This window comes from Charadrius vociferus, unplaced genomic scaffold, assembly GCF_000708025.1.
Source record: "Charadrius vociferus isolate BGI_N301 unplaced genomic scaffold, ASM70802v2 scaffold744, whole genome shotgun sequence".
Classification (NCBI taxonomy): Eukaryota; Metazoa; Chordata; class Aves; order Charadriiformes; family Charadriidae; genus Charadrius; species Charadrius vociferus.
The window spans coordinates 503507-521364 of record NW_009648252.1 but is presented as its reverse complement, the minus strand read 5'-3'; the positions used below and the strand labels follow the sequence as shown (position 1 = coordinate 521364).

The 17858-nt window shown below is 45.5% G+C and overlaps 1 protein-coding gene across 1 annotated transcript in view; it reads left to right on the top strand.

Annotated features, from left to right (window-relative positions):
* Nucleotides 1-12588, top strand: part of FAM81B (family with sequence similarity 81, member B) — a 149724-nt gene extending 137136 nt beyond the window's left edge. The window contains exons 6-9 of the mRNA XM_009884338.1: nt 2660-2766; nt 7659-7794; nt 9838-10033; nt 12482-12588. Coding sequence (XP_009882640.1) covers nt 2660-2766; nt 7659-7794; nt 9838-10033; nt 12482-12588 — 546 coding nt within the window. The remainder of the gene's footprint in view (nt 1-2659; nt 2767-7658; nt 7795-9837; nt 10034-12481) is intronic.
* Nucleotides 12589-17858: the final 5270 nt, after the last annotated feature.

Here is a 17858-nt window from a genome sequence, read left to right as displayed (position 1 = left end):
GGGGTGCCGGGGGCTCGCTGGGCTGCCAGCGCACAGTGCCGGCTCATGGACAACCTTTCCCCCCAAGTACCTCCAAGTCCTTCTCAGCAGGGCTGTCCTCAATCCATTCTTCACCCAGCCGGGATTTGTGCTTGGGATTGCCCTGACCCATGTGCAGGACCCTGCGCTTGGCCTTGTGGGACTTCATGATGTTCACACAGGCCCACTTCTTGAGCCTGTCTGTGTCCTTCTGGATGGAATCCCATCCCTCAGGCACGTCAACCTCTCTGTACAACTTGGTTTTATCCACAAACTTGCTAAGGGTGTCCTCAATCCCACTCTCTGTGTCGTTGATGAAGATAGTGAACAGTTCTGGTCCCAGTACGGACCCCTGCGGGACACCACTGTCACTGATCTCCATCTGGCAGTGGCATTTATAATAGATGCAAGGCAATAACAGATAATAAAAATATTTTAGGGTTTGGGGATCCTCAGATTATAAATGACCCATAACTTTTTCTCAGTATGATTTATATTCAAGTGCATCTGGAAATTTCATTTGCAGGCATTTTGGAGCTTAAAAAGGCTGTCTAAATCGACTGGTTTTCTTTTTTTTTAAGGTGGTGGCAGGGAGGCATCTAATAGGATGTATCTAATTCCACAGTAATTTTGGCAATATTTCACAGGCTTTTGAAACTGTAACGCGGGAAAAGTTTTGGAAAATGGTGTTTTGTGTGAGAGTGGGTTTTTTTCTTCATGGAGTGGGTCAGTCAACAGTGGATAAGAACTGTTACTGCCTATCATCCCCTATAGCTGACCTTTCCTTGCGAGAGGTTCGCTGTGCTCCGTAGCAGTTTTGGAGCCTCTAGCAGGATCAGGATCGTTAGCAGTAATATTTTACAAGAATGCAGCTGTACTGAAAAATTCGGCTTTCTAAACGTGCAGCTTGATGGCTCCCTGCTTCTGCTCCAAACTAGGCATTGCCCATGCCCACCAGGATTGGGCAGATGTGGGACTTGCAATTTCTCAAGCACTCTGCTGTCAAATATAATCTCTTTACTGTATTTTGACTGCATCTTGTGCTGCACAAGGCACAGTGCCCATCATCATGTACCTTGCCTACCCAAGGTCCTCTTCTCCAAGGAAAAATTACTCATGAGAGAACTTAAAGGTATCTTACCTGAAATTCTGCTAAAAGACACTATTCGGACATATGTCTCCTTTAATACCTATGAAAAATATTCTTTTTCACTGGAAATGGGGAATGGAGCAGGTGTGTGTGTCAGTCACATGAAACAGTTCACAAAATCATCTAGAAATAAATCACAGTAAGCATTGGGCAGGATGCAGAAGAAACCTCCTCAGATGAAAAGGGAAGAAAATATTCTCATGTGGTTGTAGGAAAGAAGAAAGGAAAGGATTTCTGAAAAGGAGTCATCTGTTGCTGTAAAGGAAGACGGTACTGAGCCAACATCATGAGTCTTCAGTGGCACTTTTTTGACACTGACGTGCTATGGCCACCCAACAGGCCGTGGCATCTCCATGCCAATGATTTTTTGTACTTGTTTGGTGTAAATTTTTTGCAGAAAACTACTGGGATTTCACATTCCCTTAAATTTATTAGCTGGAGGTAGGAAGGCTGGATCCCTCATCCTTCACATCAGAATGCCCTTCAAGACCAAGTGCCTACTTGCAGCAGCAGGTAACGTAACCCAGGTCACACAACGAAAACTCCTGGTGGATGAGGTCATGCAAGAAATGGGTTTCTGGTGGCTTCCAGTCTCCTGAGTCACTCTAGTTCCATCTTCCAGACACACACGGACACCCAGCTTCTCTTGACATAGCGGATGCAGTTGTTGGAGCATCCACAGTGTTGCCAAGCCACTCCATCTCACTGCATCTCTGATGCATCAGGAGCACTTGGTATCACACTTTCATACTAATTGTGATGTGCAAGGACAGAGGTTTGTAAATGATGGACCAGCACTCAGGACTCGGGACACTGGCTTCCCAGACCCTGCGAGACCTGAAATACCAACTCTCAGATGGGACATTTCTAGCTTTTCCTGCCCATACTGCCTGGTCTGGTCTGGCCACCACCACCAAAGAGGGATCACATGCGTGTCCATCCCCACAGGACATGGGGTACTCGGCTTCACCTCACCAGTCCACCTTGTTCTCTGCATTCCAGCTGAGGGCCCACAGGTCAGGTTGCTGAAGCAGTCTCTCGTGCCCTAACCACAGCAAGGAATGATCCTGTGAAAGGGGCATCTCCAACCAAAGAAGCGTGGGAGAGCATCAGGTACTTGGGACACCCTTTAGCCCAAAGAGCGCGGAACTCAAGGATTTACCCCTTGGTTCCTGCCATCACTGGGGACATTTGAGTGGTGCCCAGTGCCTTGGTCAAATAAAGCAAGTGTTGCTTCCCCGCGGGCCTAATAGCGAATCCTGCACCCGCAAAGACTTTGACTTCAGCAGGTCTTACGGCCTTGGTGGCTCTGAGCTCAGGTCTTCAGTCTTTACTGACTGAAATTGCTTGTGAGAAAAATTTAATCTGGCTTTGTGTCGCTGTACCTTGATGTCAGCTGTTTTTTTTCCATGCTTGCAATCATAATACATATTTAAATGTAAGTGCTCATAGTCTGGCTCATAAAGGTGTTCTCTGTTGAATTCTCATTAGGTAATGCAGCTATTAGGCAAGATAGAGACTTCCAGCTCTGATCAAAGCTCGAATTTAAAGACAGTCCAGGGAGATCAACAACATCAATTGCAACTTCTGGATTTCAAGTAGGTGATGGAGGGTTTTCATTATGATAATTCACTCTGAATGCTTTAGTATGATGAACAGGTTGCCATGAAACAGCAAAGCAAACCGGTTAATTAACATCCATTCAAAACACTAAGAGAAGGTTAATGAAGATCTATGCCATAAAATAATGAAAATACATAATGAAAGTATATTGTCTTGCACGCTAATTGTTAAAACGAGGCGCTAAATGCCACCCTGTAAGAAGAAAGGTATGAAACCAATTAACTTCCCATACTTAAAAGAAAGGCACCAACTACAGAAATGCTATTTACCATTATAATTGGGGCTAATTTGTGACTTGCCTAATGTGCAGAAGAAGTGATTTTCGTTATGCACTTGCACCCTCTGCCCAGGCCCTGGGCAGCCGCCCTGGACAGGGATGCTGTGGGCGAAGAGGGGGGCACAAGGCTGAAGCAGCCGCGCACCCCCACATGCCCACGGGCTTGTGATTTATTTGTTTCTTACTCACGCGGTGTATTTTTTCTGATTCTAGCTGCAGAAGTATTTTTCGGGTGAGATTGAGAGAGGAGGGAGCTCCAGGCAAGGATGCAATGAACAAAAGCGTGTGGCAGCCATGTTGAGAACAATGCAAACCAGCACAGCACTGAATAGCGGAACCAGCACAAATAATTTAAAATCTAATTATAATAATTCTGCAATAATGGTATTTCAAAGGCAGTAGTTCCCCGCCTTAAAATGGTGAAGTATTTGAATAAAGATTTATTTTAATTTAGATTTTATCTGAATAGTTTTCAGAAGTAAAAATAGGCTAGAACTTCAAACAGAAGAAAGTTCACGTCAAGGGAACTGGGAAAGGAATAGGGGTGAATGGGGAAATAACAGCTGAAGTGGGCAGTGAATTAAAATTGGGAAAAGGGGAGGAGGAGGGGGGAGACAGAGAGCAATGAATGGTGGAGATGAATGGGGCAAGAAATTAAATTAAAATAAGGGAAGGAAAAATGGAACAATGCTAGAAAGGAAAGAAATTGGAAAACTGAATTGAAGTAAATGTTGAGTTTTTCAAAAGCTAATCAGGCCTTACTTGAATTTTCATCAGAAAGAGGAAGCTTGAAAAGAGATGGTTTTTAAGATACTGAGATGTGCTGGCATTCTGTAGTTAACACGAAATCCAAAATACTTATTTACTAAAAGTGGAGATTTTATTCCAGTTAATATAAAATTTAATTAAAATAGCATGCCCTTTGGGGAATGCCTGTCTCCTTCTATATTGGTCCTTTAAAAGTCTACCAGATTTATATATTCTTTTTATAGGCCTGAAATAAAATTTAACTTCTGGAGCAGACTGGGGCTTCCCTGTAAAACTTGGCATCTTTGAATCAGGTTTAAAGCCCAGAGTTACCTCTTTAGTTGTCATGCGCTTGTCTGGGACCCGGTCATTTTGGCTGCAGTCTGGCAGCTGTATTGTAAAAGCACAAACTGATACTGTTACTGAAAATTGGATGAATTTTAAACACATTTCAGAATTTCGTGGGAGTTGTGCCTTGCTCAGAAATGTGGCCCTTCACAGTCTGGGGAGCGGATGCTGATCTCGCGGGTCGGTTAGGTGGGAATAGCTCCATCCAATGGCACAGAGTCAATTCCATTGCCAATAGGTCTGTTTTCACATGTGAAAATTTACTGTGTCACTACTGGAGTTTTGCCTTATTAAATACCCCCAAGTATCCCCTGATTAATATTTCAGGGATTGCTGGACCAAAGACTGCGGCAAATGCTCCTGCTAGATATGCTTTTGTAAGCTCCGTGCAGGAGGGACACTAATCAAAGGAAGCTTAAAATAAAATAAAACATGGTACTATTTTATTATTAACAAGAAATCATTAATATTCTGAAATAAATCATTCATCTTAATAATAGTAATTGTATTATTAATCATGATCTTGTAACTGTCAAGCACGTCCCTCCAGAGACAGTCCCCAGCCACCGCCATCCTCCTCAGCAGAGCCACACTCCGGCTGTGCTTCACGGGATTTGCATCCCAAAGAGACCTGTCGTGGTTTAGGCCAAATCGGCTACTGGGGACCTGGGGGACCCCAGATGGGACCGACAGATGCTCTCCTCTACCCCTCTTCAGAGAGAGGGGCAGAGGAGGAAAAAGAGACAAGTTTAGAAGGAACTAAACTGCTTTAATGAAATATTAATAATAAAATTAAAAAAAGAAATAATGAGGTATATACAAAGCTGTACCAAGCTCCCGAGATGACAACCACGACACCGGCTGGCACTGGGGCAGTCCCAGGCTGACTCAGTGACGGACGGGAACGGGATTCCGAATCTGCATTCAGGATGGGGATCGCAGCAGACGAACAGAGTCCTCCTCAGACGTCGGCCATTGCAGGAAGAGAGAGAGAGAGAGATGACCCTTTGGTCCCTCAGCCTTTATACTGAGCACGAGGCAGATGGGATGGAATACCCCGTTGGTCAGTTTGGGGTCCCCTGTCCTGTCCGCTCCTCCCCGCAGGTGGGACCCCACTGCGCTTTTCCACTTCCCACCCTCCGACGGGGCACATCCCAAAGCTGGTTGCCCGGGGGGGTTATGGCAATGAGTGTGAGTGAGGTCCTCTCTGCACACCGTGCCTGGGCATCAGCTATGAACGTGGGTCTGATCACCCCGAGAGAGAGAACACCGTCTGCACAAGGTGCTGTTAATTTCAGTTGTTAGAGAGGCCCAGCTAAGGAGTGAAGTTACTGAACAAAGTTGGTTCTGTTTTACCTCAAACCAGGACAAGACTGTTGTGATCATTTGGTCTGAACCATGCAAGCCGTAAACCTCACTGGTAAATCCATAAAAGCCATAAAAGCCATGGTTCGTGAAAATAATGTTCAGTATTTGTTAAACAACTTTATTAAATGCTGTGTTAATTATTTCTGTAGTTCTTCCCATTCTCCCCAAAGCAGACTTTGCTTGATTGACAAATCTTTTCTAAGTTGCCTAAATACAGTTGCACGTAATTTGGTTTTAGGTTTAAATATTTCCTTCTCCCTCCTTTTCCAACTTTGGAGAAACTGGAGCAAAGTCAAATGCCCATTGCCAACTACACAAAGTTTGGGGTTGAACCTTGGAACAAAGCTGACCATCAATTCTGTCGTTCATGGCCAAGTCATCTTGGCCCGTTAGAATGATATTCCCCAAATTTGTGCAGTAATCTTAACACAAGCAATGGCATGAGACCTCTTTTTTTATGCCTGATGGATTAAAATCTCCTGATTATATATATACAGAAATATGTATGAAAGTAACCGCATTAAAGGTCTATCAGAGGAGGCAGCAGTGCTGTAATTGCCCACCGCGGCAATGGAGCAGAGCTGTACCTCTCGTGATGACCCTCCTGTTCCCCCATCCTCATCCTCGGAGATGACAATCCTGCGCTTGGAGCAACAGCCTTAGGGCGGCAGCGGTGGGGCCGATAGAGCGCTGTCCCCATCCCCACCCGACCTTGCCAGAAGGCGGTTCGGATGGTGACGCCTGTGATCACAGTCAGACGGGTCACTGCCTTGGGTCTGAGAAAAGCTCGTTGTACCTCCTCTGCCCACACTCAGGTTGGAGACCGGTCTGTGCCATCAGCGTAGCATCACAGTGCCATTGCGTTTCCTCAGGGACAAAGATCAGTGCTGCAGGCAGCAAACTCTGCGTGCACGTTCACATGCGCATGGTAGGACTGAAAACAATAAACTCAATACTTCAAGTTTTTATTCTTAAAAAAGTAAAATCTTAGAACTACTAAAATGAGTAACAGTGATAAACTGACCTAACAGACTGTTTGTGTAGAAGATCTTGAAAAGACACTGTTCAGTTCATAGCGCACTGCAATAACATATCACATAGAGAGATTTTGTTAACATTAATTTTTTTTTACCACATTTACAGTGACTGCTGATGGTAATTATCACTTCATTAGACTGATACAAAGCTGTCATCAATCACCCGGTGCAAAAAACACTTTCATTCCAACACCCTTTTGGAAAGTGATATTCAATATTAGAAGTGCCATAAGCATTAAGTCTAGGTATAAAATCCTGCCCTTTACTTGTGGGTTTGTATCCTAACTGATTCCTGGACAAATCTCAAGCGCTCCTTGTTTGCACGCAAGCATGTGTTAGAGATTAATGCAATTACATTGCAATCTTTTGTGACACTCCTACAGCCAGCTCATATGCATGAGCATGAAAATTTATATATACGACTACAACTTGGACCTAATTTCATGTTTGGTCATGGCTCATGTTGTAAATTACATGTTGCAGCATAAAAAAAAGCAGAATCTAAACCATACCCTTAATGTTCCCTTAATCTGGACATTTTGCAGATATGATCCGAGCAGTGTTCGTTCTCCACTCTTGCCTACGGTTCCCTGTCTCCTCCAGCTGCTGCCTGCTCTCCTCCCTTTGGGTGGGCTTTCATATTGTTATCTAACTTCTGCCTCAAAGGCAACTGTGCATTCTCGTTTTGTTTGTAATCTTTCAGTTATAAACCTTTTTTATCGTTATGAGGTTCATTTTCAGACCAGAAGTGATTCTGCTGCTCTCCCCGATGCCCGGCAGTGCGGCTGGTGTTCAATGGGATAGCATAGTTTCTTCATCCACTTCAAACAGAGTTAATTCAACCGGGAAATTAACATTTTTCAGCCCTCAAATAGTTTCCTAAAGTAGACCACACTGCAGAAAGCACATTTTGGCATGTAGGTACAACCTGCAAGGCAAGGATTAATAAAATAATTGAGCTTAGGGCTTGTTAGGAAGCTATTGAAGAGATTTAGAGTAATTTAAACAATTTACTCAAGTGACTCAAGACTCCCCCATAACACTGACTAAACCTTAGTCTTGTTACTAAAAAAAATAATTTTAATTTTAGGTTGACAAGTATTCTAAGTGACTTCAGGGATCAGATACAGACTCATCGGAAGCGGACGGAAGTGCAGTTGACACGCTCTGAAGCGGATCAAGCACAGCAGAGGCATCAGCTGCTTAACTCAGTGAAGGAGAGACTGGTAAGACTTCCCAGCACGGCTGCTCAGGGCATGGGGGTGGTCTCCAGCCCTGCCGGGAGAGGGAGCGAGATGCACCGCTCCCATCACCTTCATCCCAGCCGGTAACGAATCACGTGCACAAAAGCTGAGATCTAACACAAAACCAGGTGCTTCGGGACACGGCCAGCAAAATGATGAGTTACGAAAAAATCACATAATCATATTTCGGAAGGGATATCTGGAAGTCATAAGGTTCAACCCCTCGCTCAAACAGCGGGGCCAACAGAAAAGTCAGGGCTTGAGCCTCCTCCTGGTGATTTTTACGTATCTCCAAGGATGGAGATCCCACAACACCCTGAGCATCCCAGGAAACAAAGTCTTCCTTGATTATGTTACCACTCCACATCTGTGTAGCCTCAGTGCACCCAACAAAGGTGTTTTCCAGTCCCAAAGCGAACATCGGTGCCACCACGGAGCACCACACCGCGTTGTTCACTGAAAGCTCGGAATAGGAAGGGATCATCTCTGCAAATTCTGCCTGGTTTTAAATACAGACAAACCCTCACCATCCTGCGGCTGGCACAGTAAAACACGGCACATTTTGGTTCCACAGCAGCAGTTGGCACCTGGCCCAGGGCCAATGCCTTTTAATTCATTCCTTCACAGCTTTTAAGGCTTTTCCTCCTTTGCTGTGTGCAGTTCACTCCGCTTCAGGGTGCAAAAGCGGTCGAAACACGATCACCATGTCTTAGCATCAGGGTGAAGGCTGCTGATCAAAGACCAGAGTCAGAAGTTGCTCATAAATGAAACACTCCCAAACTTTAATCTCCATTTATTCTGCCTGATGATGGACTCCTGTATTCAATGCAACCAACGCTTAGTGCAGCCAGGAAGACATTAAAAACATTTCTGAGGTGTCAGCTGCTATCTCAAAGCTTCTGTTTGAACTCCCTTCCTCTGCTAATAGTTTTTGTGATTATTTTGCAGAAAACACACCGATATCTGTGATTACACTCCCCTAAGGGAGATTGCTGTGCCAAAAAATACAGTGTTAACAGGAGTTAAAGCTTTCAAAGCCACTGTTGTAGAATCACAGAATCATAGAATGGTTTGGGTTGGAAGGGACCTTAAAGACCATCCAGTTCTTATCCCTGCCCTGGGCAGGGCCACCTCCCCCCAGCCCAGGTTGCTCCAAGCCCCGTCCAACCTGGCCTTGAACGCCTCCAGGGGTGGGGAAAATAGGGATCCCCTTCTAGGTATGGGGAAAATTCAGCCTTAAATAGGTTGAATGAGGAGCGCATCTGTTTTTCTGTGTATGCATACACATGCATGGAGACTTGCAGCTGGTGGTCCTCTGGATGTCATGTCAGTGGAGAGCTCTGCCAGGCTGGAAAACACCTCCCTTGGGAGGCAGAGCCATTGCCTTGGGCCCATAGGACTCCCCTGGGCTGCAAGGGATAAAGAAGGTCTGAGGATTTTGGTCACATTGGCCGGATTTGGAGTTGACCATAGGACTCGGTGCAACTTGAAGACCAAGGAAGGGGTGGGCAGCTGTGCAGCTTAGGTCTGAGCCCTCCTCTGAGGAGGGGGAATTGCCTCCAAGGGCTGTGCTGAGCTCACAGGAGGGAGAGGACTTCTTGCTCTCTCTTGGTTAGACAGCTCTGACGGGGCTCAGCCTCCTTACTCATGCCGGCAGCTGAGATGGGTTTACACCACAGAGATGCACCCCTGAGGTCGGAAAGCTTGTGCTTGAGACAGGCAGATGGAAACGACCTGAAATGGGTTTTCTGAGTTCCCAGTCTGTTGTTGCAAAGTGCGACAGCAAATCATCAGAGGTTAAAAGCATCTTTGTCCTGCTCCAGCCCTCTTTCCCAGTCTGTTTGGTTGGTTGGGGAAGAAAGGATTGACACGTCCTCTGGGGTACCAGAAGTCACCTGCATTTATTCACTGCTGTCACCCGTGGGATTAGGAAGCAAGACTGATGGAACGCAGGGTTGGCAGGAGGCAGGTTAACGTGGGCATATGTAAAGAGTCTTACTATAAACCTGTGTTATGTATTTAAAGGAAAGAGCAGAAAAAAGAGTAGAAGAAAAGCTCCTACTTCTGTCGCTAAAGCTAGAACAAATGGATAAACCACAGAAATATGAAAAGCAGTTGAACCAGATGAAAAGCGATGAAAAAAACCTACATGCAAGAATCACCAGATTTGAAAGACAGATCTGGAAGGAGATTGAGGAAATCCAAAGTGAATACAGATCAGGTGAGGATGGGGCTTTATGCAATTTATTTTAAAAATACATTTCTACAATAACTTGCTGCCCCTGAAAATCCTTTCCAGTAAAAACAGGAAGACATTAAAAGACTATTTCTCTCCCACACCCTGTTCACAGAGGTGTGTGGGTTAGCCTGCCTGTCTTTGCAAACAGCCGGCATAACATGTGCACAGGGGCTGCTCTCTCTTCCTGAGTCTCAAGGTAAGAGCATTTAAAAGGCAATTCTAACAACTCGTTTTCCAGATTTTTTAGCACGTCTATTAGTTTTGTTCTCAGGGTCATTAACCATCTTTGGGAGGTGCAAGTCATTTAGTCATTTCCTCTTGCACAGATCCTGCATCTGAGATCATGTTTGATGGTTGTATATAGTTTTGATCCTTTACTCCCCGTTCTCACCCAACAGCAGCTGGAGGAGGAGGCGGCATCTGGATGAGTTACAGCTACCGGACAGGGACCAGACATTATGCAAGTGAACAGGGAAGCAGTTAGATAACGTTGCTGAATTCATGGCGGCTGCTTCTTTTGGGGACAGTCACATTAATGCAACTCACAGAGCACGAACTACTTTACCGGTCTGAGCTGACTCCGGCTGCTTCACTTTCAGCAGCAATTAGGAAGGCTTTCACCTGGCTCTAAGGTGACGTGGCCTTCTCAGGGAAGGTTTTGCCCACTGTATCGTTATCCTGTGTCACTCAGACCTGCCCCGTTGTAACACCCTCCCCTCGCAGCCGATAAGGGAAACACAGTGGACACATCAGGTTATCCAAAAAAATCACTCAGCCCTCTCTCCAAGGGAACAGATGGCTGAAAATCGTTAGGCGAGGGCTTCACATCGTACACGTTCTCACTTGAAGCTCAAGCGTCTGGTTCTCATCTCGCAAGCTGTCTGTGCCTGAGGACCCCAGCGCTTTACTGCAGCTCCCATTCCTTCATTAACTGCAGCCCACCTACATGCCCTGCTCCAAGGCTGGAGCAAACCAGGCTCTAAATTAGGGGAGGGCTTTGTGCGGGTCGGCACGGGAGCGCTTGGCTGTCTGCAAGAGCATCTGAGCGAGCACAAGGCAGCGTCGCAAGGAAAGCTGTGGCTAAGAAATTTCAGAATAAAAGATTCTGGTGCTAAAAAGAGAGCGTTCTTACCTTTGCATCCCTGCCTGCAAAATTAACGATAGAGGTGATCTGCTTATACCAAATTTTGGCCATGCTTGTGTTCAAACTCAAGCCCACCAAATGCTCTTCCCCATGGCAGGGGCTGACCCCCCAAAAAGGAGGAAAAGAGGCTGCTGAGGAGGTGCGGAGCAGCAAGACGGGCGCAGAGGCAGCCTCTGGACTGCCTCAGCAGCTGCTGGTGCTGCAGCACGGATTGGCACCTTGGAAATCAGAGACGCATCTGGAATTTATAAAATTCTAAGCACAATGCAGTGACTTGGTTGAGCACTGTCTGGGGGGTAGCAGTGGCAAAATTAATCCATATTAAACAACCAGTCCCAAAAGAAAAACATGTCATCAGCTGCCATGCTACAATAAGCACTTTAACAAAAAAAAAAAAAAAAAGAGGAAGAGAATTATTTTTAATCTGCTGTTAGGCTGCTTGCTTGCTAATAAGTTAACACCTATGTGACATGCTGGACAAATGTGATGAACTACCGTGTTGTAATTTGAAAGTTAGTGCAATCTGGAAACAGCTGGGTAACAGCAGGTCACAATTTTACTCTTCCGGTCTTTATTGACAATATTTCACCCTATAGTGGTTCAACCAAGGTGCGTCAGGTGCTGTGTAGCTCTGTTTTTTGGAAAAAATGCATGCGTGTCTACACTCTCCCATCTTTCTTTTTGTACACCTACACGCGTGCGCGCACACTCAGCCGGCGAGGCTGCGTGCCCTTCCCGCGGGAGCACAGAGGGAAACCGCGTCCGTCGCAGAGGAAGCGTGACTGTGACTCCCGCGTACGGTTGCCACAACGCTGGCAGACCCGTGGCACCAGGCACTGCAGGGCCACGGCGTCCCTGTCCCATGGGAACACTGAGTCTTAGACTCAAAATAAGGTCTGCGGACTTAAAACACCCAAAACAAACAAAAAACTCCAACGCTCAGTGGAAGCACAGTGTGCTCTAAGGCTAACGATATCCTCTGTGTTAAAGACGGACAGTATTTTCTTCACTCTGCAGCACAAATCTGATGTCAGTTGCAGTTTACGGCTGTGCATAACCATGTGTGGTATTGCGGAATGTATTGGAAGACACCTTTCCTACAGCAAGCAGTTTGCAACCGACACTGCTAATGCACGTCTATGGTATTCAGTAAAGTGATGAAATAGAGTGGCTTTACTGTGCTTGGTATTGAACGCGGGTCAGAAACCTTTGCAAAGAAAAAGAACAATCTTTTAATGTATTGAAAGCAACCACTATTTAACTAACTGTTCCTATTCCTCTCCCAGGATTTCAATCCGTTCACGGATCTCTGGAGCTGCTCAAACAAATACAGAACACAAAGCTGAAACTTGAAAAAAAGAAAATTCAGAAAGACATGAAAAAGATACAGTGAAAGTGACCTCCTGGAAGACTGAACACCAAGAGCAAGCCTTGTCCACTCTTGCAGGTGCTCTCTCCAGTAGAAGCAGCATCACGTTAAAGAAAGAAGTAGCCTTTAGACAGACCTGTTTTTCTTCTCCCCTATCCCTGAAGGATGTTACTGCTACTTAGGACATTGTGCAGCCACAACAATAACAGCTGTGTAACACCAACAGTCATTTTCACACCAATTTTACAACAGAAGACTTCACCATAGAACAAAAGTTAAAAGTAAGGACTGACTTAAAAATTTACAAGCAGATTTCATACAGAAGCACCCGTATTATTTAAAGGACTTGAAGAAAACAAGGACTCAGTTACTGAGTGTGGTGGCCCCAGTCCTGCCATAAGCAGCATCGGTTTCAGATTGGTGTAAGTATTGAGATCAGGTCTAGCAGACTCCTCCAGCTGCACGCAAGGTGTGCGCAGTGACAGCGTTATGAAAACTGATGTCAGAATATCTACTGACGCGTCATTTGGACCTAGTATAATAAGTTCCTGGATCATTAAAAGCAGCTAGTAAATTGGGTACAGGTCACAAAACGCAAGTTAATTATTAGCAGATGCATTGTTAAGAAGCTCTATTTCTCATCTTCTCTGAATAAAAGTTAGAGGCAGTTTGCTGCAGAATGCTTAAAAATCAGACATTGTGGAGAGTGTTTTGTTACCAAAAAAAACCCCAAGAAAAACAATCTGGAAATATGGAGTAAAGCTCTGGGAGCAGGGCAAAAGAAACATACCAGTATAATTTCCCAACAGAAGCTAATAAGAGTTCTTTAGCAGGGAGGCCAAAAAAGGTGGTCACAGTGCAATTGCAATAGAAACCTGAATTTCTACAGTACGTTTGTTTTCAGAAAGCCCAGTACCGTCCATTGCCCAGAGAAGAACATTCAAGAGGACTCAGATAACGATCATCCTCCTCCAACAATCCGTATCTCCAATCTCTTGCACTTTTTGCTCTACAGAAAGGCAGGTTCCTCGAGGCCACGAGTTCCAGGTGGCTCCTGGGAGAAGGCAGAGCTGCACAGCGGGACGGCTGAAACCGCATTGATGCAGCCAGGAGGGAACACCACTTCAGCCATTAATCATGTTGCTCCTGCAGGCAGAATCGGTGTATGTTAGCAGTTTCTCTAGCAAGTAAAAAGTCCCAAAAATCACTCGTCTCTTGCAAAAGACCAAGAACAGCCACCACAGCTGCACTTAGCGTGTGGCCAGGCTCTTGAGCGCCAAACGCCATGGGAAAGGCCCCCAGCCTCACGCCTGCTTTCAGGTCGGGTCTGTATTTGTCACATTCCTACAAGCAGCAAGAAAACAGCAACCCCAAAATCCCAATAATGTGCAGCAGTTTCTGAGCTACTCTGAATCCGTACTTTGGTCTTGCTGTATGTTCTGTCCATCACAGGGGACTCTGCCTTCACTGTAGACTTAAAGTCCGTTACTGCAGCCATAGCGAGACATTCGGAGTTGAGGGCAGCCTCCCAAACTGTCTTTCTCTAGCTCTTTCTAGGCATTTTTGCCATTTTTTGCTCATGTACTTGGCTGCCGGTGAAGCAGCAGTTCGTACGGTTTGCTGCATCTGCCTCCCCACCGAGTAGTCTGGATGCTGCGGTTCTCAGCGTGCTGAGAAACAGCAAAAACTAACCCTGGAAAAGACAAAAGGACAGACGCATTGCCGCACATTTCCCACCCACCCGCCCTTTCCCACGGCAGTATGGCACAAACGAGTGTTGCTCCATCTAAGCACCGATTCCTATGATTACAATAGCTTGAGGGCCTTATTATAAATTCAGGTAGCACATGAATATGTATTTGGAACGTCGCTATTGTTTGAGTGACTTCACTGCAAAAAGGAGTTATCTCAGTATTTACCGCCCCACACCGCAACCAAACTCCAGTTGACCCCTCTCCCCACTGAGGAGACCAAATTTAAAAGTTATTCAACTGTGAGCTATTTGGTTAAATCAGTAGAAAGCCAATTAACTGGGAGTGAAGGAAAGCTAAATTCTAGAATGCCAGGACCATATTCAACTGGGCTGCAGGATTAGGGATGTATTTTGCCTTGCAAAGCTGCATTTGTGCAGCATCAAAACAGTTCTCGAGGGTTTTACATCTATGAATTTAAAAATACTTTTTTTTTTAATATAAAAAGTATCAAACAGAAGTACTGTGGAGAGAGAAGGATACATCTGTGTGTGTGTGTTAAACTCTAAGGTTAGGCGAGGCTGAATTAATGTAATTACCCACTGTACTTCATGATACAATCTTGAGAGAACCTCAAAAGTAGAGTAGAAATCCATTTCAGCAATTCTTCGCAAGTACAGAGAATGAGATGAATATGCATGACTCAAATAAATAAATAAAATTCCCAGAAGTGAGCCATTATCTCATGTTTGTATAAAAGGATATGTAAGAAGCACGTAAAATCCTTCACATCTGAAACAGCAAAAAGCTTTACCTCGAGATTCATTAGATCCCATTGCATTCTGCCTTCAGCATTAGCCAACATACTAAACCAAATTACAGTGGGGGGACATATATTTTTTGCCTGGTACAGCAGTAGCAGCCGAACACACACCTTCCCAGGCAGCGAAACCCCCGAACAACCCTCTGCTCCGCAGCCCAGTGATGCCCCGGTGCCGTTCCGCAGCACTTCGCATTCTAAAGCTGAGCTCCACCACGGTACAAATTACGGGGTTGTCTCAACCCCCACGAATTTACACTTTTTTCCAGTGCTATAGCAGAGCTGCTACAAGTGCTGATTTTGTAGACACTATAAATCGTTAAAAAACGAGGTGAGCAAGATTTTTACCTAATACTGTTGGATTTTGCAGAAGCTGGAATTTAAACTCATGTTCTCTGAGCATTTTTCACTGAGTAGGTGGCAGAGATACATGGTGTGTTTTTTTTTTTTTCCCTGCAGGGCACATAATACAACTTGGGGCTGTATAATTATCTTGTTCGAAGCGTTCATCACTGATCACAGTAAAAGTAACTTCAGGGTCTTCTGAAGAGAAGAAACACAGTGGTTGTTTTTTGTTGGGGTTTTTTTGTTGTTTTTTTTTTTTTTCACGGAATGTTCACAGCTGACAATTACGCAGGTGGTTGCTCTGGCCTGTAGTTATTTGCCTGTTCTTCCAGGTGTTGGTTGAGGGTTTAGCGCTGAACAAAGCACAGGCTGACGCGCAGGTAGAAGCGTTTCTGCCTAACGCGTTAACCAGGGCAGGCAGCCGCTTGCTGTGCTGCCATCAAGCCGGCGACGATGGCTCTCCCACCACCAGAGAAGGAGGCACAAATATCGAGACCACACGCAAGGATACGAATGATAGGCTGCGAGAACTTCTCCAGGCTTTTTATAGCAGCAAGCTAAAAAAAGTTACAGCTAGTCTTGAGAGTCACGAGTCTGGCTTTTGTAATGTTCCCTTTCGGTATTTGCAGCTACTGATAGTTCAAGACTATGTGACAGCAGGCTGTGAAGGGAACCACAATCAATCTAAATTTACCCCCAAAAAAATCTTTTTTAGGAAGGTATTTTGCATCAAGATGGGTGGGAGAACAAAAGTGTGGGAGACAAGGAGGGATTCTTGCCATTCAGAGAGGTTTTTGCTCACCTCCGGAGTACAAACTGCAGCCTACTGAGCTGAGTTTTCCTCTTCAGAATGGCAGCGGCACACTGGGGGTTCTCGCCCGCTTTCCGGAGATCACGGCACGTGGCTGGTGGCAGAGATGCACGTCCCACACACCCCGGGTCAGCATCCTGCCTGCTTTGAGCCCAAGACAACTGGTTCCAAAACCAAGAGTTTGTTCAAGGCAGTCCCACCGCACACCTTGGAAGCGCCCTTTCCTCTCCGTAACAGGGGACCGTATGAGCCATCGTAGGACTTTGGCAGACAGAGAGTTATTATAAGAAGCTTTAAACCAGGAAGCGGAGAGCTGTCGTGACTCTTGTCAACAGCTTGAAAATCCCTAACAGTAACACTGACAGACTAGAATCATTGCTTGATTTTTTTTATTTTCGTGTACATAAAGGCAAAGTAACATCACGTCTTAAGAACCACTGCCATGATTCATCCAATTAAGCAGTCAGCAGCAGAATTACCAAGACATAAATAGTGCCTGTTACACACATGTATAAACACAGCCCTGTCCCTGATGATCACAAGCTTTTCTTGATGGGAATGCTCACTGAAGCCTGCAGTCAAGAGGATACACTGCTGTAATTAAGATTAGCTAAAAAAAAAAAAATAATTTAAAAAAAGTATAAACTGACGCTATACGTGAAGTTCCAAGTAGACTTGGGTCTCAACTGCAAAACAAAGTATATCAGTGTTGTGGTCTCAGTTGGGATGGGGTTGACCTTCTGGCTAGCAGCCGGTGCAGTGGGGTGGGAACGGTGGTGGCAGCGCACTGCGGTTGTGGTTGTGGCCGGGCAGTCGAGGGCTGTTCCGCTCCTCACACCCCCCGGCAGCGAGCAGGCTGGGGGCACGAGGAGTCGGGAGGGGACCCCACTGACCACAGGGGTATTCCGCGCCATACGACATCCTGCTCGGCGTACAAAGCTGGGGGAAGAAGGAGGACGCTCGGACTCTCGGCGTTCATCTTCCCAAGTCACCGCTGGGCGTGACGGAGCCCTGCTTTCCCGGGGATGGCTGAACACCTGCCCACCCACGGGAAGCAGGGAAGGAGCTCCTTGTTCTGCTTTGCTTGCGCGTGTGGCTTTTGCTTTACTTACTAAACTGTCTTTACCTCAACCCACAAGTTTTCTCACTTTTACTGTTCTGATTCTCTCCCCCATTGCAACTGGGGAGAGCGAGCGAGCGGCTACGTGGTGCTTAGCTGCCGGCTGGGGTTGAACCACAACACAGCGCAATACAGGCATTTTAAATCTCTGAGTGTTTTACAGTATCTGGAAGAGAAAAGTTTGCTGCTACTTAGCTAGTAAGATTCTGTGCCAAGAAAGCCTTGAACCACTGCCAATGCAGTTAATATTGTATTTCTCTGTGTGGCCAAGGGGGAAATACAGACAAGTACTCTTCATTGCAAGTAGCACTGAAGTTTCAGTCAGGAAGAAAACGATAACAAAATTCAGAGTTTTCCTTTCCACTAAAGTGTATTTCTACGGCAGAACCCATGTCAACAAGAAAATAACCTACTTTTGTTCAAGAAAAAATATATAACTAAAGACAAAGTTGCAGTTGCTGCAACAAAAAAACAAAACCAGACACAAATCAAAAAAGCACAAGCCAC